Source organism: Medicago truncatula, chromosome 8, assembly GCF_003473485.1.
Source record: "Medicago truncatula cultivar Jemalong A17 chromosome 8, MtrunA17r5.0-ANR, whole genome shotgun sequence".
Lineage (NCBI taxonomy): Eukaryota > Viridiplantae > Streptophyta > Magnoliopsida > Fabales > Fabaceae > Medicago > Medicago truncatula.
In genome coordinates this window covers 31,097,444-31,117,515 of record NC_053049.1, presented here as the reverse complement: position 1 = coordinate 31,117,515, position 20,072 = coordinate 31,097,444, and the positions used below count along the sequence as shown (strand labels likewise).

At 31.7% G+C, this 20,072-nt stretch overlaps 1 protein-coding gene across 1 annotated transcript; it reads left to right on the top strand.

The window, feature by feature from the left end:
- Positions 1-8,241: 8,241 nt before the first annotated feature.
- Positions 8,242-16,708, top strand: LOC25501425 (anthranilate N-methyltransferase). The gene is given in 6 exon segments (XM_039829131.1): positions 8,242-8,343; positions 8,345-8,404; positions 13,355-13,660; positions 15,510-15,765; positions 16,054-16,118; positions 16,616-16,708. Coding segments are annotated over 6 exon segments (882 nt in total).
- Positions 16,709-20,072: the final 3,364 nt, after the last annotated feature.

Below are 20,072 nucleotides of genomic sequence, written 5' to 3'. Positions count from 1 at the left end.
ATTCTCAATGAACTCTTGAAAAATTCAACAGTGATTCATCCTTGAAGGATTACATGAAGAATAATTTTCAAAGATCATTGGTTATGAACATCTGTGATATAGTTCTTGAAGAACTAAAATAAACATATCATTGAAAGCATCCCCGAAGGACTACACAAATAATGTTCAACGTTTATGCATTCTTGAATGATTGTGTATGTGATTGATCTTATATTATAAAAAGAAAATTAAAGTCTCAATTTTATTCTCTATGAATTTAAGAAAGAATAGTCTAAATTCTCTATGAATTCCGGAAGAATTCAAAAGTGATATGTTCATTTTAATTTATTCTCTATGAGTTCGAGAAGAATTCAATAGTTATATGTTCTTTTATTCTTTATAAATTCTAAAAGAATTCAAAAGTTCCAATTTTTGTTTAAATACGTTGGATACTTCCTCTAATGAATTTCTGAAGAATTCAACAGTAGTTCATGTTAGAAGGATCATTTAATAAATTCAATTTTTTCCTGATGAATATGCACCCTGAAGGATTGCTCAAATGAATTGATTATAATTTTGATCAAGATTAAATTTAGTACTACAATTCAATGGAGTATTCAAAGTAATATTCTCAAACACCATCTACATTTTTGGTATAAATTCCTGAATAATTAATAATGTAATATCAAGAATCCTTGAATGAATGCGAAAATTATGTTTATCCTTGACCATTGCTTAGAGAGATTTGTGACATTTTTTTTAGGAAATAAAAGATTTGTGACATAGTTCTTGAAGAACTCACAAATTTAATATTCAAGCATCTCGTAGGATCGTTCAAAATTGCGGTATAGTTCCCAAAGAACTAATGCTAAAAATTATTGAAGGATTAATTATATATATAAAAAATAAATGAATGTGTAATATAGTTCCTGAAGAATTAAGACTTTGATATAGATCATTTGGGACATGCTTCTTGAAGAAATAAAAGGATTGGTTGATGAAAGAATTGTCATTGGTTATCATTTATGATGATTTGATTGTGTGTTTTTGAAGAATTACACATTCAAAACATGATAAAAATTTATAAGATCTATTTGATATGAAAGAAAGAAAAAAGAAGGGGAAAATATGAAACACTATGTGTATTTCTATACCACTCGAATATGCTCCTGAAGTAGCAAATAAGTTAATATCTTCAAGAATATTTTGAATGATTAGTCACATTTGTAATTGAACAAAGAGTGTTTCTTGATTAAAATGGTGAAATGTCACATTGAATTTCATTCCCAGAAGTGAATGGCCCATACTATTTGTTTTATATAACAGATGTTGTGGTTATAGTAATTTATTTAGCAGAGATTACTATTAATCTGATAAATGTCAAGGTCATAAAATTTCATTAGTATAAACTTAAATCAGTTAAAAAAAAAAAAATCTTTGATCAAAGATTTTCTTGATACGATCATATTTCTGTTATATGTATTGAATCTTGCAAGATTGTTTATTTATTCTAAGACTTCTCTACATAAGACTTCTAGAAGGATTGAATTACAAGGTAAGCACAAATTCTTCTCTACATAATTCTTGAAAATATCTTCTATGAATTGACATTCTCTTATTGACTTCTAAATCATTCAAGATTATTATCTCATAAATATTACATGTTAGATATGTATATTTTCTTATGAAATAAATTTATTTGATCTTGATCTCACTTGTAATTTTCATTTTGGAGTGGTCGAACTTTGAAAAGATATTTTTTTTAGTTGCCTAAATACAACCTTGAATGAAAAACTTTATAATTTATAAACTTTACTTGTTCGAGAAATTTGTGTGTAGTTTATTGATATATAACCATAGTAATGCAAAAGATAAATCAAGGTTTTAGAATGTTTATTATATAACTTCACTTGGATATACTATTTTCTTGTTCGTTGTTGTTTTCAAATGGATTAGAACAAATGAATCATATGTTATTGTAAATCAGAAGTTTACAAATCATGTTTTAAATGCTCATTCTTGAGTGTATCAAACAACCACGAAATGGTTGCTCAAATAATGATTTATCTTGATCATTTTTTTATATAGTTTCCGAAGAACTACGTGGTTAATGAAGGCTTCTGAAGAGCATGATTTTTTCTTTTGTTATTCGGTGAAATAATACTCTGAAGAAAATAAGTGTTGTGGAAAAGTTATTTTCCTCTGATTTGTACTACACTTATATTAGTGCAACGGAAGCACATATTATTGTAAACCAGAAGTTTACAAATTATATTAAGTTTGTAGTTGACAATACCGGTTGGGTTATCCCGGATTCGTTATGATGCGAAAAATAAATAAATTTTAATGAATTTGTATTGAAGAGCCAGAAGATTCTTCAATATAATACTTTTTGTGTCTTAACTATTTTTTTTAAAGTAGAAAATTTGAGAATTTTGGTCTCTCAATATATGTAAATGCGTATAAGTTGATATTTGTGAATCAATACATCGAAAGTGTAGATGAACTAAATGACATGTATGGTTATTATTAACCCACAAACCAGAAGTTTGTGCATTATCTTGTCGATAAATTTGACAAATAGTTTATTTTCTGAACTTTTCAAAAAAACATTTGATAAGTATCATTTATCAATTGAAATTGATATTAAACAACTTGTAGCATATGCTCATAAAATGGACTTGAAGATCCATTCTTTAGACGTCTAAAGTTAATTGTATGATCTATACTTATGAGACCATACCTTCAAAACTCTACTTTGGAAATAACCAATATGTTGAAATATTGATTCGCATCAAGCCAAAGAGTTACCATATGTAAGTCCTCCCCTTATTTTATAATTTATATTTTGGTTAAGAACTTAATATAACGCACTTAGATAGATCTTGAAAGAATATTGGGAAAATCTATTTGATATAAATCTTCATCTATTATAAATTGTATTGAGCCAACTTGTTTACAGCCTAGTAGGCTGATTAGTTTTCCCAATATTAGGGGGAGAGAATAAGCAGCTGAAAATGTGAACCTGAAGTTCAAATGAATTATTTGAAAGAAAATATTATTGTCTCATCTTGATCCTCAAAATATAACTCGTTTGCAAAGTTAAACAAATAAAATAAGCAGCTGCTAATGCTCCAATCGAAATAGATGTCTCTGTCGATTATTGCAAATGAGTCTCAACTGCGCATGAAGCGTGGTAGACCAATCAGTTCCACATATAAAATCCTCAAACAATAAAAGGAGCTAAAAATAAAGATAACCCAAATAAGGATGTGTAAACTCTAAAAGAGTCATCTGACATATTTGATTTTAAGTTCCAGAAGAACCGACCAGGTACCTGAGATGTATGAAAAATAAAGAGATCTCGATAAATTATGTCATGAATGGAATGAGGTGGAACAAAATTTAAAGTCAACGTTGGCGATGTTTTTGCTTATAACATAGCGCTATATGTGATGAGTGTTAACGAGGATCATGGATTAAAACATGAAATCAAACTCGCTTTGTAAAGTCAAACTTTTTGGACTTGTGGTCCGCACACTTGAAGATGTGAAGTTAATTAGATATATAAGATTTTTCGCGCGAAAGAGAATTACATTGATAAAATACACATATAAAGAGTTTGATATGTTCACCGGAAGTGAGCTGATATATGTCTAACATTTATGTTTAAGAGACATATTTACCTGAAGTGAATTCAAGAACTTTTTCTTGCTTGATTAAGTTTAGTATTACATGAAAGGCTCAATTTATATGAAAGATGTGTTGCAATATAGTTGTATGACTCACGTGATAGTGATGAGTATATGAAACTCTCCGATAAAATTAATTTTCGTGAGATATTGAAGAAATGACATCATATGTCCATTCTAAATCTTTGAAAATGAATTTGTTATAATCATTTTAATGATGATGGTATAAATATTATTGAACTCCTGAAGAGATTCTAACATCTATTGATTATAGAAATATTTGAAATTAAATATGTTTCATGCACAAAGTTTGTTTGGATTTGCAGATTTATTATTTAATTGAGATTTCGTGCATCAAGAAACTTATATAACAAATGTATTTGATATGGACACATCTAGTTGACTGTGTACTATAATGATTGTGATGTCACTTGATATTAGTATAGATCATGTCCTCAAGAAAATGATAAACAACTTGAATTGGTCCTCAAGTACCATATCTTAGTTCAAACGAGGACATCAATGTATTTTGTTAATGATATTTAGTGTGGTATTTTGGTTTGCCAATGTTAGTAAATACAGATATCAGAATAAAGTCAAACATATATTTTGTATCTTAACGAAGCAACATAATTAAGGAAGTGAAGAACGCTCTTTTATCAAGGATGATGATTTTACAAGTACAAGAAACTTGTTGATTTCTTAATGGGGGTCTTACAACAACTCAATATGAAGAAACTTCTCAAGCACTACTAATTTGAAGAAGACTATGAAGATAAACCAGATATTTCAACAAAGTCGCTGCAAGTAAACTTTTGAGTAACTAGAACAAATATTATTTGACTTTCTTCGTCTCATAGATGATTGTATTTATGAGGGGGAGACATAAATGTGTTCTGCACTCTTTTTCCCTTAACCATGGTTTTGTCCCATTGGGTTTTCCTGGTAAGGTTTTTAACGAGGCAGATTATCATACACAAAAGGGATATTGTACTCTTTTTCCTTCACTAGAATTTTTCTCCTATTAGGTTTTTCTCTAGTAAGGTTTTAATGAGGCATATCCTCAATGGGCATCCAAGGGGGAGTGTTATAAATATTAATAGTGGATGTCCAAATAGCAAATGTATTATTGGGCCATACTACTAGGTTATTGGGCTTAGTTCATAAGCTACTCTATTTTCTTATAAATAGAGCTCATTTGTAACATTGGGATACACACATCATGAATAAGAATATTTCTCCTATTCTCTCTTCTTCTCTCTCTATTACTCTCTCTATTTACTTATTTTCATAATAGTTTAAGTGTTAAACTATTTTTAAGGATATATCTAAAATTGACCACATATCAAACTTACTCCACAATAAAATTTGCCAATTTTCTAAAGTTCAATACATCAAATATTTAATGCATGTCTGAAATTATAATGACTTTCACCAAATCAAAATGACACCATGAACTCCCTAATAAAAAAAAATGATAAATACTAACAAGTGTTCTTATGGCACTTGATAAGAAGTTTAAAGTAAAAAATTTATCTTAAAATTTATGTCTTTGACACAATAAAACATCAAAAAACAACTTTATTTACATGAAAGTAAACAATTATTTCTATTTTTGGATCCTTAACAAGTCTCTTAGGACATTTGTTAGTAAAACTTTAAAAAAGTATACTTATTCGGATGTCGCCATCCTAGTAAATTACAAATTACTTCCAAAGACAGGATCATAATTATTACATATAAAAAATGACTGATAATGTAACACCCCGTTACCTAAAAGTAATTAAATAATAATTAATTCAACATCAGAGTTCAACCCAAACGGGCATGCTACACTACATTTTAAAAATTTCTTAAATAGCATATGAAACTATTTAATTAAACAACTTTCAAAACATCATTAACTTGCAGCGGATTATTATCAAACATCAACAATTGGTTAAAACTCCAAAACAATATCTTGGCATAAAGCCTCAACAACAAAATCAACCATCATAGGGCCATAACAACAAGTTCCAAAATGAGATACATAAGGAATGAAAGACGACAAATAAAACCCATCACGAATGTATCAGAGCCCTAGACACGACACTTGAGCCACCACCAACTACTCAGGATCACCTGCAAGTTACCGATAGGAAGGGCAACATTTTCAAACAGAATGGGTGAGATTCACAACAATAAAATATAGATATTAAAATCTTCAATTGAATCTAACACCCTATAAACATCATTTTATCATCTTATAAATATAAATACATATCTCACAAGCAACAACAACAATCTCATCAAATCAATCCATCATAATATGTATATAAATATATATCCATCAACAACATCATCATCATTAACATGTCAACTACGACTAACAACCAAGACTCATGCATGACATGACGACACCACTAAGACTCCTCAGATATACAATTATGCATGTGGTACCAAACAGGACCGAAGCCCTCACCGCTTTTGAATGGTTAAAGCATTCATCAGGACCGAAGCCCTCACCGCTGTGAACAACTAGTGCTCCAGGACATGAGTCCTCTCCGTTGTTTATGCATATGCAATGGACCCACTCGTGTATATCTACATACAACTAGACCATGCATACATTCCCATATGACCCAATTATACAACATGTATGGTTCAATAAATAAATCATACATCACAGCCATCAGCAACATCAACAACCAGCAATTCAACAATCTAGAATAATGCACAATTTAATATAACTATGCTCAAAACAACAACATCAATCACTACCATTCACACAATAAAATTCAGCACTCAAAAACTGGGTAGCTCGCCTCGCGAGCACATCTGCTCGCTATGGCGAGTTCATAAAACAGGTTACTCGCCACGGTGAGTTCAAGGCGAACTCGAGGCGAGTGAAAAGTAGGTGCTCTCGGGAGTTTTGACATTTTTCTCACTCAAACCTCAATTCTAAGCTCCCTATTCATCTTTTTAACCTAAAACTTGCTCTAGTCATCATTAAAATCATTTAGGCACATTAAACTATCCCCAAAACATCTTATAACAACAATTTGAAAATCCAGTTTTGATCTGGGTTACTCGCCATGGCGAGTTGGTCTGCTCGCGAGGCGAGCTATGAAGTTGCTCACTCGCCATGGCGAGCACGGCTACTCGCGAGGCGAGAGATGAACTTCTGTACGGGCAGAAAATAGGTTTTTCCCCAAAATCCCATTTTTCTTCAAATCACTCCCCAAATTAGTTTATAGATAAATAATGAAGTGTTCTATTCAACCAGAACTCAATCCTAACATCAGAACAGCAATATCTACCCCAAAAACCATTAATTCAACTTATACCCAATTCCTCAATTTCCACTAAAACCTGTTAAACTCCAATTCAGAAATTTCATATCTATACTACTGAAGTAAAACTCACCCTTACCTTAATTCAGAATGAAAAATGCACAACAATAGGATTCTCTTGGTTCTTCTCCCTTGTTCCTGGTTTTCTCTCCCAAAGCTTGGTTACATAAATTCATAAGCTCCTTGTTAAGCTGGAGGGTAAGCTGAAAATTGAGGTTGTTAAAATATGGAATAAGCAGCTTATGAAACTATAATAAGTTATTTTTATTTATTTACCCAAACACCTTTAAAAAGGCTTATAGGAGTAGATAAGCCCACATAAGCTCAAAATAAGCCAATCCAAATGGGGCCATAATATATACAAGGTCCAGAGTTCCAACTCCGACCACCACCACAAAAAGAGTATGAGCTCAACTCTCATCAATCCTACGCAAGGAACAATCTCTAACATAATGTGGTTAATTTAAAAGAAGAAATGCTAAAATATTCTTTTGGTCTTTTATTTATTATTGAAAATTTATTTCAATCTTTTATATTTAAAAAATTCATTCTTGTCCTTTTTCTTTATAACGATTTACTGGTTTTTTTCATCATTTCAAAAATATTTTATCATAATATTTTTTTTCCTACCTGTTAAACCGACATCAATCAACTCATTATCTCAATTACGAGCACACAAAATATCTTAAATTTTCACTTTTACAAGAAAACATATATCATTGTTAAACTTTTAAACAATTTTCAAGGGCAAATCTAAAATTGACCACATATCAAAGTACTTCACAATAACTTCCCTAACTTTTTAAGATGTAATCGATCAAAAATTTAGTGCATGTTTAGATCTATATTGAGTACGAACTCAGAATGTACTCATGATTTATTTTTTAATTTTTTGAGGCAACATCATTTTGTTGAAATTCTAAAATATGTTCTTATCAATATCTTGGTGATACACATTCACTTACTAATAAAAAATATACATGTTCAGATGTGGCCTTTCCCAATAAACTAAACTACTTCCAAAGACAGGAATCATATAGTTATTACATATATTATGAGTGATACAATACAAAAAATAGTGGGGGATTGACAACAATCCAAAACCAAAAATGAACTTCAATATAGCTAAAAAAATAAGACAAGACAACTGGAAAAAGAAACAACTACCTAAAATCAGTGGTGGTAAGGACCTATAGCTATATACATTAGTTTGTGGGTGTTAGGATTTTCAAGTACACATGGCAAACCATTCTAATGTGAAAGACTTAGGTCATGTGAATGGAAATGGAGAGAGAAAATCAGAAAAACATGAATTAGAAGATGAAGAAAGTTTCGCATATATATGCTATACAGCTTGGTAGCTCTATGGTGCTACCGATGGTACTCCATTCTGATAGCGCAGCGATTGATACTTGAGAACCCAAGCAACAGAACATCAGAAGCGAAAGCTAGTTCAGAAGTTAGTTCAGAAGCAAGTTCAAAAGCAGTTTCTGATTCTAAGGTTTTGTGAATTAGAGAGAGAATTGAGAGAGAAGAAAATTATGATGAAATTGTAATTGATTCTTATTGATTCTACATGCAAAAATATACAAAGGAGGTAGCTTATATACACTATCTAGCTAAGTTGCTTGAAGCACAAGCAATGTAATAAACTCTAGATCTTATCTGCTAACCTCTAACAAATTAAACTTGTAACAAACTTCATAACAAACTAAAACAAAATGTGATTAACCACTGATTGTGATTATCACTAAATTAAACTTGAATTAAAACAAACTAACATCCTCCCTTAATTCAAGTTTCCACTTCCTTCATTCCAATCAAGCTTCTGAGCTTGATGAATCTGTCAACCTTCAATGCCTTAGTGAATATGTCTGCAAGCTGCAGCTCAGTAGAGCAATGAACAATCTGCAGTGCTCCCTTGTTCACTTGCTCCCTTAGAAAATGAAACTTGGCTTCTATATGCTTGCTTCTTCCACGCAGAACTGGATTTCTTGCTAAGGTTATAGCAGATTTGTTGTCTATGAGCAATTCTATAGGTCTGCTAACCTCTATCTCCATCTCCTTGAGTATATTTTTCAAGCCATATTGCCTGACATGCTGCCATACACCCTGCAATATACTCAGATTCACAGGTTGACAATGCTATAACTGGTTGCTTCTAGCACACCATGAAATTGGAGCATTCATAAACTTGAATAGGTACCCTGAAGTGCTCTTTCTATCTTGTTTGTCTCCACACCAATCAGCATCAGAATATGCTATCAGCTCAATAGAATTTTCATTTAAGCACTTAGGAAATAAAATGTCATACTGCAGTGTTCCTTTGATGTATCTCATCACTCTTTTGGCTGCTAGCAGGTGAGATACTCTTGGTTCACTCATGAATCTACTGATTATGCCAACTGCATATGCAATATCAGGTCTACTATTGCATAGATACCTCAGTGAACCAACTATTTGCTTGAACAATGTAGGATTCACAGGTTCTTCATCTTCATTCATCACTAGTTTTACATTTGTCTCAGCTGGTGATGATGATGGATTGCAGCTCATCATATTGAACCTCTTCAATATGTCAGATGCATACTTCTTTTAGTGCATCACCAATCCCTCTGCAACTTCAGTAAATTCCATGCCTAGAAAGTATGTCAATTTTCCTAAATCTGACATTTCAAACTCACTCATCATCTGTGATTTGAATGCTTCTATCTCATTCATATCACTACCAGTCACTATCAAATCAGCAACATAAAGACAGATGAGTAGTTGATTATCTTCACTTCCTTTCTTCACATATACACCATACTCAGACTTGCATTTAACAAATTCTTGTTGCAAAAGAAAGCTGTCAATTCTCTTGTTCCAAGCTCTTGGTGCCTGTTTCAATCCATAGAGAGCTTTGTGTAATCTATACACCATATCCTCTTTCCCTTTGATTTTGAAACCTGGTGGCTGTGTCACATACACTTCTTCATCTAAAGGACCATTTAGAAAAGCAGATTTTACATTCAAATGATGCATTGGCCAGTTTCTTCCACAAGCTATAACAACTATCAATCTCACAGTTTCCAATCTAGCAACTGGAGCATATACTTCAAAGTAATCCATACCAGCCTTCTGCATGAATCCCCTAGCCACTAATCTTGCTTTGTGCTTGGCTACTTCACCATTTGGCTTCAGTTTCAATTTGAAAACCCACTTCACATCTATTGGTTTCTTACTAGCAGGCAGTTCAGTCAACTTCCATGTGTTGTTTCTGTTGATTGAGTTCAACTCCTCAATCATATCATTCTTCCACACATCTTCATTCAATGCTACTTCATAGTTGATTGGTTCTGCATCTGCTAATAGTGCAAAATGAACAAATTCCCCTTCTTCATTAACTATATTATCTGGAATGACTTCATGTCCAGCTAATCTAGTTGAAGCAAATCTCTGTCTCACTGAAGTTCTAGTGACTTGATTCTCTTCAACATACACTTCAGGTTGAACTTCAATATCAAGTTGAACTTGTTCAACTTGATCATCATCCTCAATTATTGTGGGAATTGTGTGATTGGAACTTTTCTCTTTCTTAGTCCAATGCCATGCTTCATTTTCACAGATCTTTACATCTCTACCAATGCCATGCTTCATTTTCACAGATCTTTACATCTCTACTAATCATTATAGAGTGATTTAGAGGATGATACAATCTGTATGCACCTGTTTCATGATAGCCAACCAGTATCATAGGCTCACTCTTGTCCCCCAACTTTCTTCTCTTTGCATCAGGGATATGCATATAGCACAATGAACCAAAAACTCTCAAGTGTTTTGCTGACTGCTTGCATCCTAACCAAATTTCTTCAGGAATTTGATTAAGTTTCTTAGTGGGGCATCTGTTTAAGATGTATGTTGCAGTTCTTACTGCTTCTCCCCAAAATGTATTAGGCATCTTCTTCATCTTTAGCATACTTCTGGTCATGTCAAGCAGGTTTCTATTCCTTCTTTCAGCTAAACCATTGTGTTGTGGAGTATAAGGAGCAGTGACTTCATGCACAATGCCATTGTCTTCACAAAACTTCTCAAACACCTTTGAGGTATACTCACCACCACCATCAGTTCTTAAAATCTTATTGGATTTACCACTTTGTTTTTCAACTAAGATTTTAAACTTCTGGAACATATCAAATGCTTCACTTTTGGCCTTAATCAAATATAATCAGAGTTTTCTGCTAAACTCATCAACAAAACTGATGAAATATATGTTTCCCCCTAATGAAGGAACCTCTAAAGGACCACACACATCTGAATATACAACATTAAGCAGCTCCTTTGATCTACTTGCTGAACTTGAACTGAATGCACTTCTAGGTTGCTTCCCCAACAAGCAAGTATCACAAACTGTGTTAGGTATCTCAATTTTAGGCACTCCCATAATCATTTCTTTATCAACCAATTGATTAAGACCTCTAAAATTGAGATGACCAAATCTATAGTGTCATAACCAGCTATCTTCATCTTTTACCATAGCAGATAAACAATTCAATTCTACAGCTTTCATATTGGTCTGAAAGGTTCTATTCTTTGCAAGAGGAGTTTTCAATACTAACCTTTGATGATTATCAAACAACTTAAAGGTGTTGTCCTTCATAGTAACTGAGTATCCTTTCTGAATGAATTGACCTACACTCAGCAAATTGCACTGCATTCCAGGAACATAGAGAACTTCTTCAATTATTATCACTTTCCCATTCTTTCCTTCAATAGCAATATTCCTCATTCCTTCTGCAACTAAGACTCTATGAACTGCAAGTTTCACCTTTGTGTTTCTTCCAGGATCCACTTCTCTTAACCATGTCTTGGTTCCAGTCATATGATTAGAACAACCAGTATCTAAGAACCAACTTTCTGAATTGTAGCTCTCATTACTAGTTGTTGTAACCATCATGAATAATGACTCAAAATCTGAATCATCTTGCGCAATTTTGGCTTCCTCTTCATCATTCTTTGATTGCTTTCCTTTACCAGACCAACATTCAGAGGCATAATGTCCAAATTTCTCACATTTGAAGCACTGAATCTTCTTCTTATCAACTTTCTTCTTTTGATTAGAATTTCCTTCCTTTGAAGATTCACCTTTATCAGATCCATTGTTCTTGCCTTTAAACCAGTTTCCTCCCTTAAAGTTTTTCTTCCCTTTCTTGAAGTTCTTCCTATCATAATCATCATTCTTGATAGTTTGAACTTGCAGGGCTTGTTGAATTGATCTTTCATTGCTTCTTTCTGAAACCATCAATTCATGAGCTTCTAATGAACTTTGTAGCTCATCAATCTTCAATGTCTTAACATCTTTTGATTCCTGAATTGCCACCACAATGAAATCAAACCTTGAAGATATGGTCCTCATAATCATTTCAACTATCTGTTGATCAGTGATTGCTTCACTACAAGCCTTCATCTGATTCACAAGATTGATGTGTTTAGAGATGTATTCAGAAATCTTCTGATCATCTTCCATTTGCATCAGTTCAAATTTCCTTCTTAGTAATTGAAGCTTAATCAATTTCACTTTATCATCACCTTCATGATACTTTGAAAGAATGTCCTATGCTTCTTGTGAACTCAGTGATTTTGAGATTCTTTCAAAGTTTCCTTCATCAAGACTTTGTTGAATCAAGAACAGAGCCTTGCAATCTTTCTTCTTCAATTCCTTGTGTGCGTTCCTCTGCACTTCAGTGGCATTCGCAGCTAATTCACCTACACCATTCTGCACAATTTCAAGCAAATCTTGTGCTCCAAACAGATTCTTCATCGCTGCACTCCATCTTTCCCAATTGCGTGCTTCAAGAATTGGAAGATGTGTGTTGAAACTGCTGCTACCATTCATGGTGTTTCCTTCAGCGTTTCTTCCTACAAATTACGTGATTGAAGATCTTGATAACCCCTTAGAACGAAACCAAAGGCTCTTGATGCCAATTTGATAGCGCAGCGATTGATGCTTGAGAAACCAAGCAACAGAACATCAGAAGCGGAAGCTAGTTCAGAAGCGAGTTCAGAAGCAGTTTCTGATTCTAAGGTTTTGTGAATTAGAGAGAGAATTGAGAGAGAAGAAAATTATGATGAAATTGTAATTGATTCTTATTGATTCTACATGCAAAAATATACAAAGGAGGTAGCTTATATACACTGTCTAGCTAAGTTGCTTGAAGCACAAGCAATGTAACAAACTCTAGATCTTATCTGCTAACCTCTAACAAACTTGTAACAAACTTCATAACAAACTAAAACAAAATGTGATTAACCACTGATTGTGATTATCACTAAACTAAACTTGAATTAAAACAAACTAACACTGCAAGTCAGCTTGGTGTATTTGATGTGTTGCAAAAAACTGGTAAAGGTGCTCAACTCTCTGCCGATGAGATTGTGTCGCGTATTTCTTGCAGCAATCCTGATGCTCCCAAAATGTTGGATCGCATTCTTGCTGTTCTTGCCTCACATGATGTGTTAAAGTGTTTGGTCATTCAAGATGAACAAAAGCTTGGAACATTTCATAGATTTTATAGTATGACTCCTGTTGCTAGGTTTTTTGCTCCTAATTCTGATGGTGTTTCATTAGGACCCTTGTTGGCTTTGATTCAAGATAATGTTTTCTTAGCTAGCTGGTTAGTTACGTTCATGTCCTTCACCTTTTTTAAATAATTATTATTATGGACTGATATTGACATTATGTTAGTTCAATTGATATTGGAGTCGACTTAATCCATTTGGGTTGACCTGATAGTATTGACTTGGGATCTGGGAGTGTACTCTTCCTCAAGATCTCAGATTCGATTTTTTTCAATATCATTAATCCGATCGAGAGATTGTTACATAGTTACCAAAAATAAAACTAAAATAAAACATTAGCTAAATATCGTGTGGTATTCAATTAAATTTTTTCCATAATATACATTAGTCTTCGCATATTCAATTAGGAAAATTGAGGTTTTTTAAAGAGTGAACACAAAGTACTTTGATATTCAGAAACTTTAACTTTCATGTATTGTTTTCTAAAATGGATTATTGGATTTTTGTTGGTTTTTTTTGTTGTTAAAAAATATTACCATATCACATGGGATTTCTCTAGATTATCGATTCTTGTTTCTTTGATGTCTTTACACCTCTATATTTGTTCCATATCACATGTTATTATTCACTTTGCCAACAATATTTAGCCACATATTTTTTATCTTCAAAAAAAATATTTAGCCACATATTTTTCTTATCGACTGTCAAACATGATTTCTTTATTTTTATCAAATGGTATTTTTTAAGCCCAATAAAATTGTACCAAAGCCATGGAATATAAAATAGCATATAAAACTTTTTAACAAAAAATTGCAAATAACTTATTCTTTAAAAAATAATAATTGAATATGAACAACCATTCAATTTGTCGAGGTATTTTTCAAACTTTTGTAATTGTTTATAAAATAGTTGCTCCAATATTGCAACATGATTTTTTTTGCTAGATAAGCCTTCCAATTGAGACTTTTTCAATCTCAACAGCCAGTTTCTTCATTCATTAGGAAAGTAATTGAATATATAATGAAAAATGCTGTTTGGTACGATACTTAATTCGCAGGAATCACACGAACTAGTCAAATAACAATGATTCACACTAAACAAGCTTTTGAATACTTTTTTTTTTTCTTTTCCGGGTGGTATAGTCTTTGATTACTTTAAGTCTTTAACAATACTGAACTATATTTTGGCATATGGAAATATCAATAAATTTAGTGTTAAATATTTTTTAGTCCTGTAAAATTAAGAGTTTTCAATTTTAGTTTCTATAAAATTTTATTGATAATTTTACTCCTCCACAATATTAAAGTTTATAAGAATAGTTCCTATTTTAAAATTTTTTGACAAATCAATTACAATCATAGTTGTTTGGGTTAAATATGTTCTTAGTTCTTACATTTTGCGTCCCTTTGAAGAATAGTTTCTACATTTCATTAAATGTTTTTAAAATCCTCACATTTTATCTCCGTTATCAAAATTAGTCTCTGTCGTTGGTTCTCTAAGAGAATGTTGATGTGGCACTTAATGGGTTCCAATTATTTGAGGGTTAAATATGTTTTTGGTCCCTATATTTTGTGTGACTTTGAAGAATAGTCCTTACATTTTGCGTGAATTTAAAAATATTTATTCAAATGTAAGGACCGTTCTTCAAAGTCATGCAAAATGTAAGAATTAAGAATTGTAATTGGAGTTTGGGTTTACTTTGAATATGCAGTCAAGCAAGAGACAATATAAAGATGCAACAAGCGTGAAAAATATTTTTGACGGTTTTGAATATAATTTTTTAATCAAGAATATTTTAGCACACAAGAATTTTTTTATTTTTTTTAGAGGCTAGCACACAAGTGTTGGATTGTGCATTTAATTACGCCGTCGTGCCTTTTACGCGAAAAAACCATTCGCACCACCTAGCACTACTCATATATAATTTCTCGTTTCTATTTTTTCATAGGTCTGAGCTTATGCAATTCGAGAAGGGGGTGTCCCATTCAACATGGTTCATGGCACACATGTTTTTCATTATCTAAGCTTGGACTCAAGGTTCAACAAAGTTTTCAATACAGCGATGATCAATCATACTAAAATAGTTATGAACAAGGTTCTTGAGAGATACAATGGTTTCGAGGGCATAAGGAGGCTTGTTGATGTTGGAGGTGGTCTTGGGGTTAACATTCACTTGATCACATCAAAATACCCTAATATACATGGTATCAATTTCGACTTGCCTCATGTCATTCAACATGCCCCTTCTTATCTTGATATGACTTTTAAATGATACTATTTATCATACTCAAGGAAATATTTATTTTCTAAAAAATTCTTTAATATTTAAAAAGTTAATCTAAAATTTAAATTCACTTAAATAATTAAATAAAAAGAAGTAATGTGGTGTTAAATGATTAGATGTTGGATGCTATATCCAATGAAACTTTAGGCTATGAGAGTTCTCACATAAAAAAATATATCTAATCGAAAAAACTACTTGGTGTTGGCAGGAGTTGAACACGTTGGTGGCGATATGTTTGAAAGTGTGCCTAAAGAAGATGTCATTTTAATGAAGGTGAGTGAATATGAATATGAATTGTTGTTCATGGTATATTGGATAATAAGGAGAACAAACAAGCTCTTTTTCAAACAAAAAAATGTTGAATTTTTTTAAAAGTGTTGAATTAGATGCAATAGAAAAAGTCAATCATTTATACAACAAAAAAGAAATAAAAGAGAGGAGTGTTATTTGAACAACCAATTTGATTGACAACTTGTAGTTACACTGAATTATGTAAATTTTTCAAATTATTAACCGTGTCAATGTGTCATTGTCCGTGTCGTGTCCGATGTCCGTATCCGTGCTTCATAGCCTTAAGTTTTTTCTCTTTCCTATTTACCGAAAATAGCACAATTTTTGTCAACGAAGCAAAATAATTAAATTTTTCATTAATGGCAATGTTTTTATCCATATTGCAATCCAAAAGATTGTCTGTCTAAAGGAATTAAATTCTTGCGTCAAAAAAAGAAAAAACTCTAACGTATGCGTAAATTGTTCACATGGAACTGGAGTATGACACAAGCAGACAATATGCATTGAATGCTGGGAATTGGGATGAAGTGAAAAGTGTGACGATCAATAGCGACACAGAAATTGAAGAATGATCACGAAACTTCTATTTTGGTTGTATTTTCAATTTTGATTACGATTATAGCCCCTTATAAGATGGCAAAAGCTGATATGTGATGAGATGAGGATTAGGGATGGCAAAACGGGCCAACCCGTCCCGTCCTGTCAATAGTCGGTCTAAAAAGAGATGGAACGAGGCAAGCTAATTAGAAAAATAAGGTTGAAAATCTCACCCCTGCTCCGTTTTATAGTGGATCGACGGGTTGATCCGTCAATGTTTTTTTAAAAAATTGTTAATTAAAATCTTCATATAAACAATGTAAAAATATATAAATTTAAAGTAAATTTAAAGAAATCTAAATATATAACTAGTGACTCCAGTAAAAATATAAAAATAATTATTCAAACATATAAATTACATCTTCTAAAATTCTATAATAAATCAATAACATATTGAAAATAAAATTCCATGAGTTATAAATTAACTAATTGTTAAAAATATAAGGCTAAAATCATAAACAAAAGTGATAAAATTAATTGTATTTTTTTCCCATTATGTGAAGGTGAAAATTGAATAATTGATTGTGACTTATAAATAAAAAGAAGTGAAAAAGGTAGTTTCTTTTTAATATATCAACCCAACGGTCCAACCTACCCCGCCCCCGTCACCACCCCGTTTTTTAGCGGGTTAGGCGGAGCAGGCACCCTACTTATGGCAAGTTCAAAATCTCAACCCACCTCGCTCAAAATAGCGGGTTAAACGGATCAATCCGACGGGTCCAATCCATTTTGGACATCCCTAATGAGGATGTAGTGTTACAGTGTATCATATTTTACATGAGTGCTCAAAGTTAATGATAATTAAGTTTAAAAACAATGATAATTAATCTAGTATGTCCAACTCATATAATTAAAGGTTGCATAAACACTTATGTTTTAAAGGCTAATTCGAATATGCAATTCTTCACTTCTCAACTCTTAAAATATGTTCCTAAAAAAAAAAAAAAAAATCTTAAAATATGTAAGTTTTGCGGTAGACTCTTAAACTATTGTAGAAGAAAGAATCAAACTTCTACAATGAGATATTCCGACCAAAGAGGTATCTTTGCTTAGTATCGGACCTTTCATTATTTGAAGTGAAGGCAACCTATGAAAAATAAATAAATAAAGAAATAATAGTGATAATTAAATAATAACAATCATGTATCGGGAGAGGTCGAAATTTGTCATTCTTATCCTGAAGCTAACCGATGTGTTGATGTTCTTGCAAATATGGGATGCGATGCGATGCGATAGTGACAAACTGATAATCCATGGTAGTTTTGATGCATGCCATGCTCAAATTAACTTGTTGATTAATCCCGATGTTTTTGGAGTTTTTCTCATTTAATTTCTATGTAAATTTTTTTTTCTCCTAGGCTTAAAATAACTTTTTGTTAACAAAAAGAAATATATTTATTGAAGAAGACAAAATGAAATACATATTAATCAATGAAACTTCATATACGTACAAAGAGTGTTAGGTTAGGACTCAAAATACGAGGAACCAAAACCAACACTAGCTAGAAATCGAGCAATAGCTAGATATGGAGAAATGTAAAACACTTACTCAGATTAGTTTGTTAATGAAAATCGAAAGTTAAGTTACTATTTTTTGCTTGTAACCACCTGCAAGAGGAAAGCTTCACATTCTCCATCAGGTGGTTCAAAGATTGATCTTTCTGGCGGAAAATATAGCTACTCTTTTCCTTCCAAATGACCCTAACATACATCATCCATATCAAATGGTGAGCGAATCAATTTTTTTCTCTAGAATTGTCTGCTAAATTTATAAATGGGTTAATTAAGTTTTTAGTCCCTATAAATATTCACAGTTTTGCTAAGTCACAGTGTGAACGTGAATTTTGAGGCATACATATTAATTTTTTTTTTAGGAAGAAAGTATGGTGCCACATTCCAAGGCAATGAAGACCTTCGAACTTAAAGAGTATTTATAAAGATGTTTACATTTACTTTCCTCTAAGGTCCCATTTGGATAAACTGCTTATATAGATGCTTATAATATTAGGGCTTATAACATTAGAGCTTACATCATAAGCTCTTATACTTGATAAGCTATTTATGTTTGGATATGTACACAAAAAAGTACTTACATAAATTGAAGTGTTTGGATGTGACATTACATAAGCAATTATCGAAATTTTAAATATTTTTAATTTAACAAACAAATCAAAGAATCGAACCACAATATCAAGATTTTTTTTGATAAAATTAATCAAGATGTTAAAAACAATATTATAATATATTAATTATAATTATATATATAGTATAATCAATATTCGTCCTTAAAAAAATATCAATATTAATAGAAGACAAAATTAACACTAGATAAGTATATAGTTACGTAACAAAAAAATATTCATATAGGAAAAAATATTAAAATTCAGTTTCATTTTGTTACGTAACAAAAAAATAATAAAAATCTTCCTTAAAAAAAAAAACTTAGTTACGTGTGTTAATTTAGTAAGATAAATATATAACAATTTTGTTATTCATGCACTGCCAAGATAACTAACATTATAATTAAAATATATGTTTTGAAAAAGTGGATCCAAAGAGAATCGAAGGAGGTTACATAATCATAAGCTCTATGTTAAGCCGGAGGGTAAGCTGAAAATTTAGGCTTATTAAAATATGGCATAAGCAGCTTATGAAACTATGATAAACTATTTTTATTTATTTACCAAAACACCTTTAAAAAAGCTTGTATATAGGAGTAGATAAGCTCACATAAGCTTAAAATAAGCCAATTCAAACGGGACCTAAATGCATTAGTGAGGCTCGGACTTGAGACCTTTAGATTTAAAATCTAATTTTTTTTATTTTATTTTTTATCATTAGATCAAATCTTTGGAGTTATACATAATAATTTTTGTTTTTGTTGAACCAACACGAATCAAATGATTATTTCTATGGTGAGCTTCTACTTTAAAAAGTAACATCTATTGTGATAGAGTTTTGAACAATTATTAAGTATTAATGAACAATTAACTATGCATACAGGTAGTGCAGTGAGAACTTGTCTAACATTTTAAGACGAATTACCCACAAAAGGTTTATTAAAATGTGCCCTTTCAAGAGGATATTTTAAAAAAAAAAACTCGTATCCGATAGAAGAATGAACTAATTTCAGTTTATTTATAGGGACTTCAATTTTATATAAAAGAAAGACAAGGTTGACATGGTGAAAACTTTTTTTTTTTTTTTTTTTCTGAGTATATTACGATTGCTGACAATTCTATTGCTAAAAGTATATTTGATTCTCTCTGTGCTACTTAATTGAACTATTCAACAAATTAAGGAAGCAAAGGAAAATCTTCTAGTCCAACAATATAATCT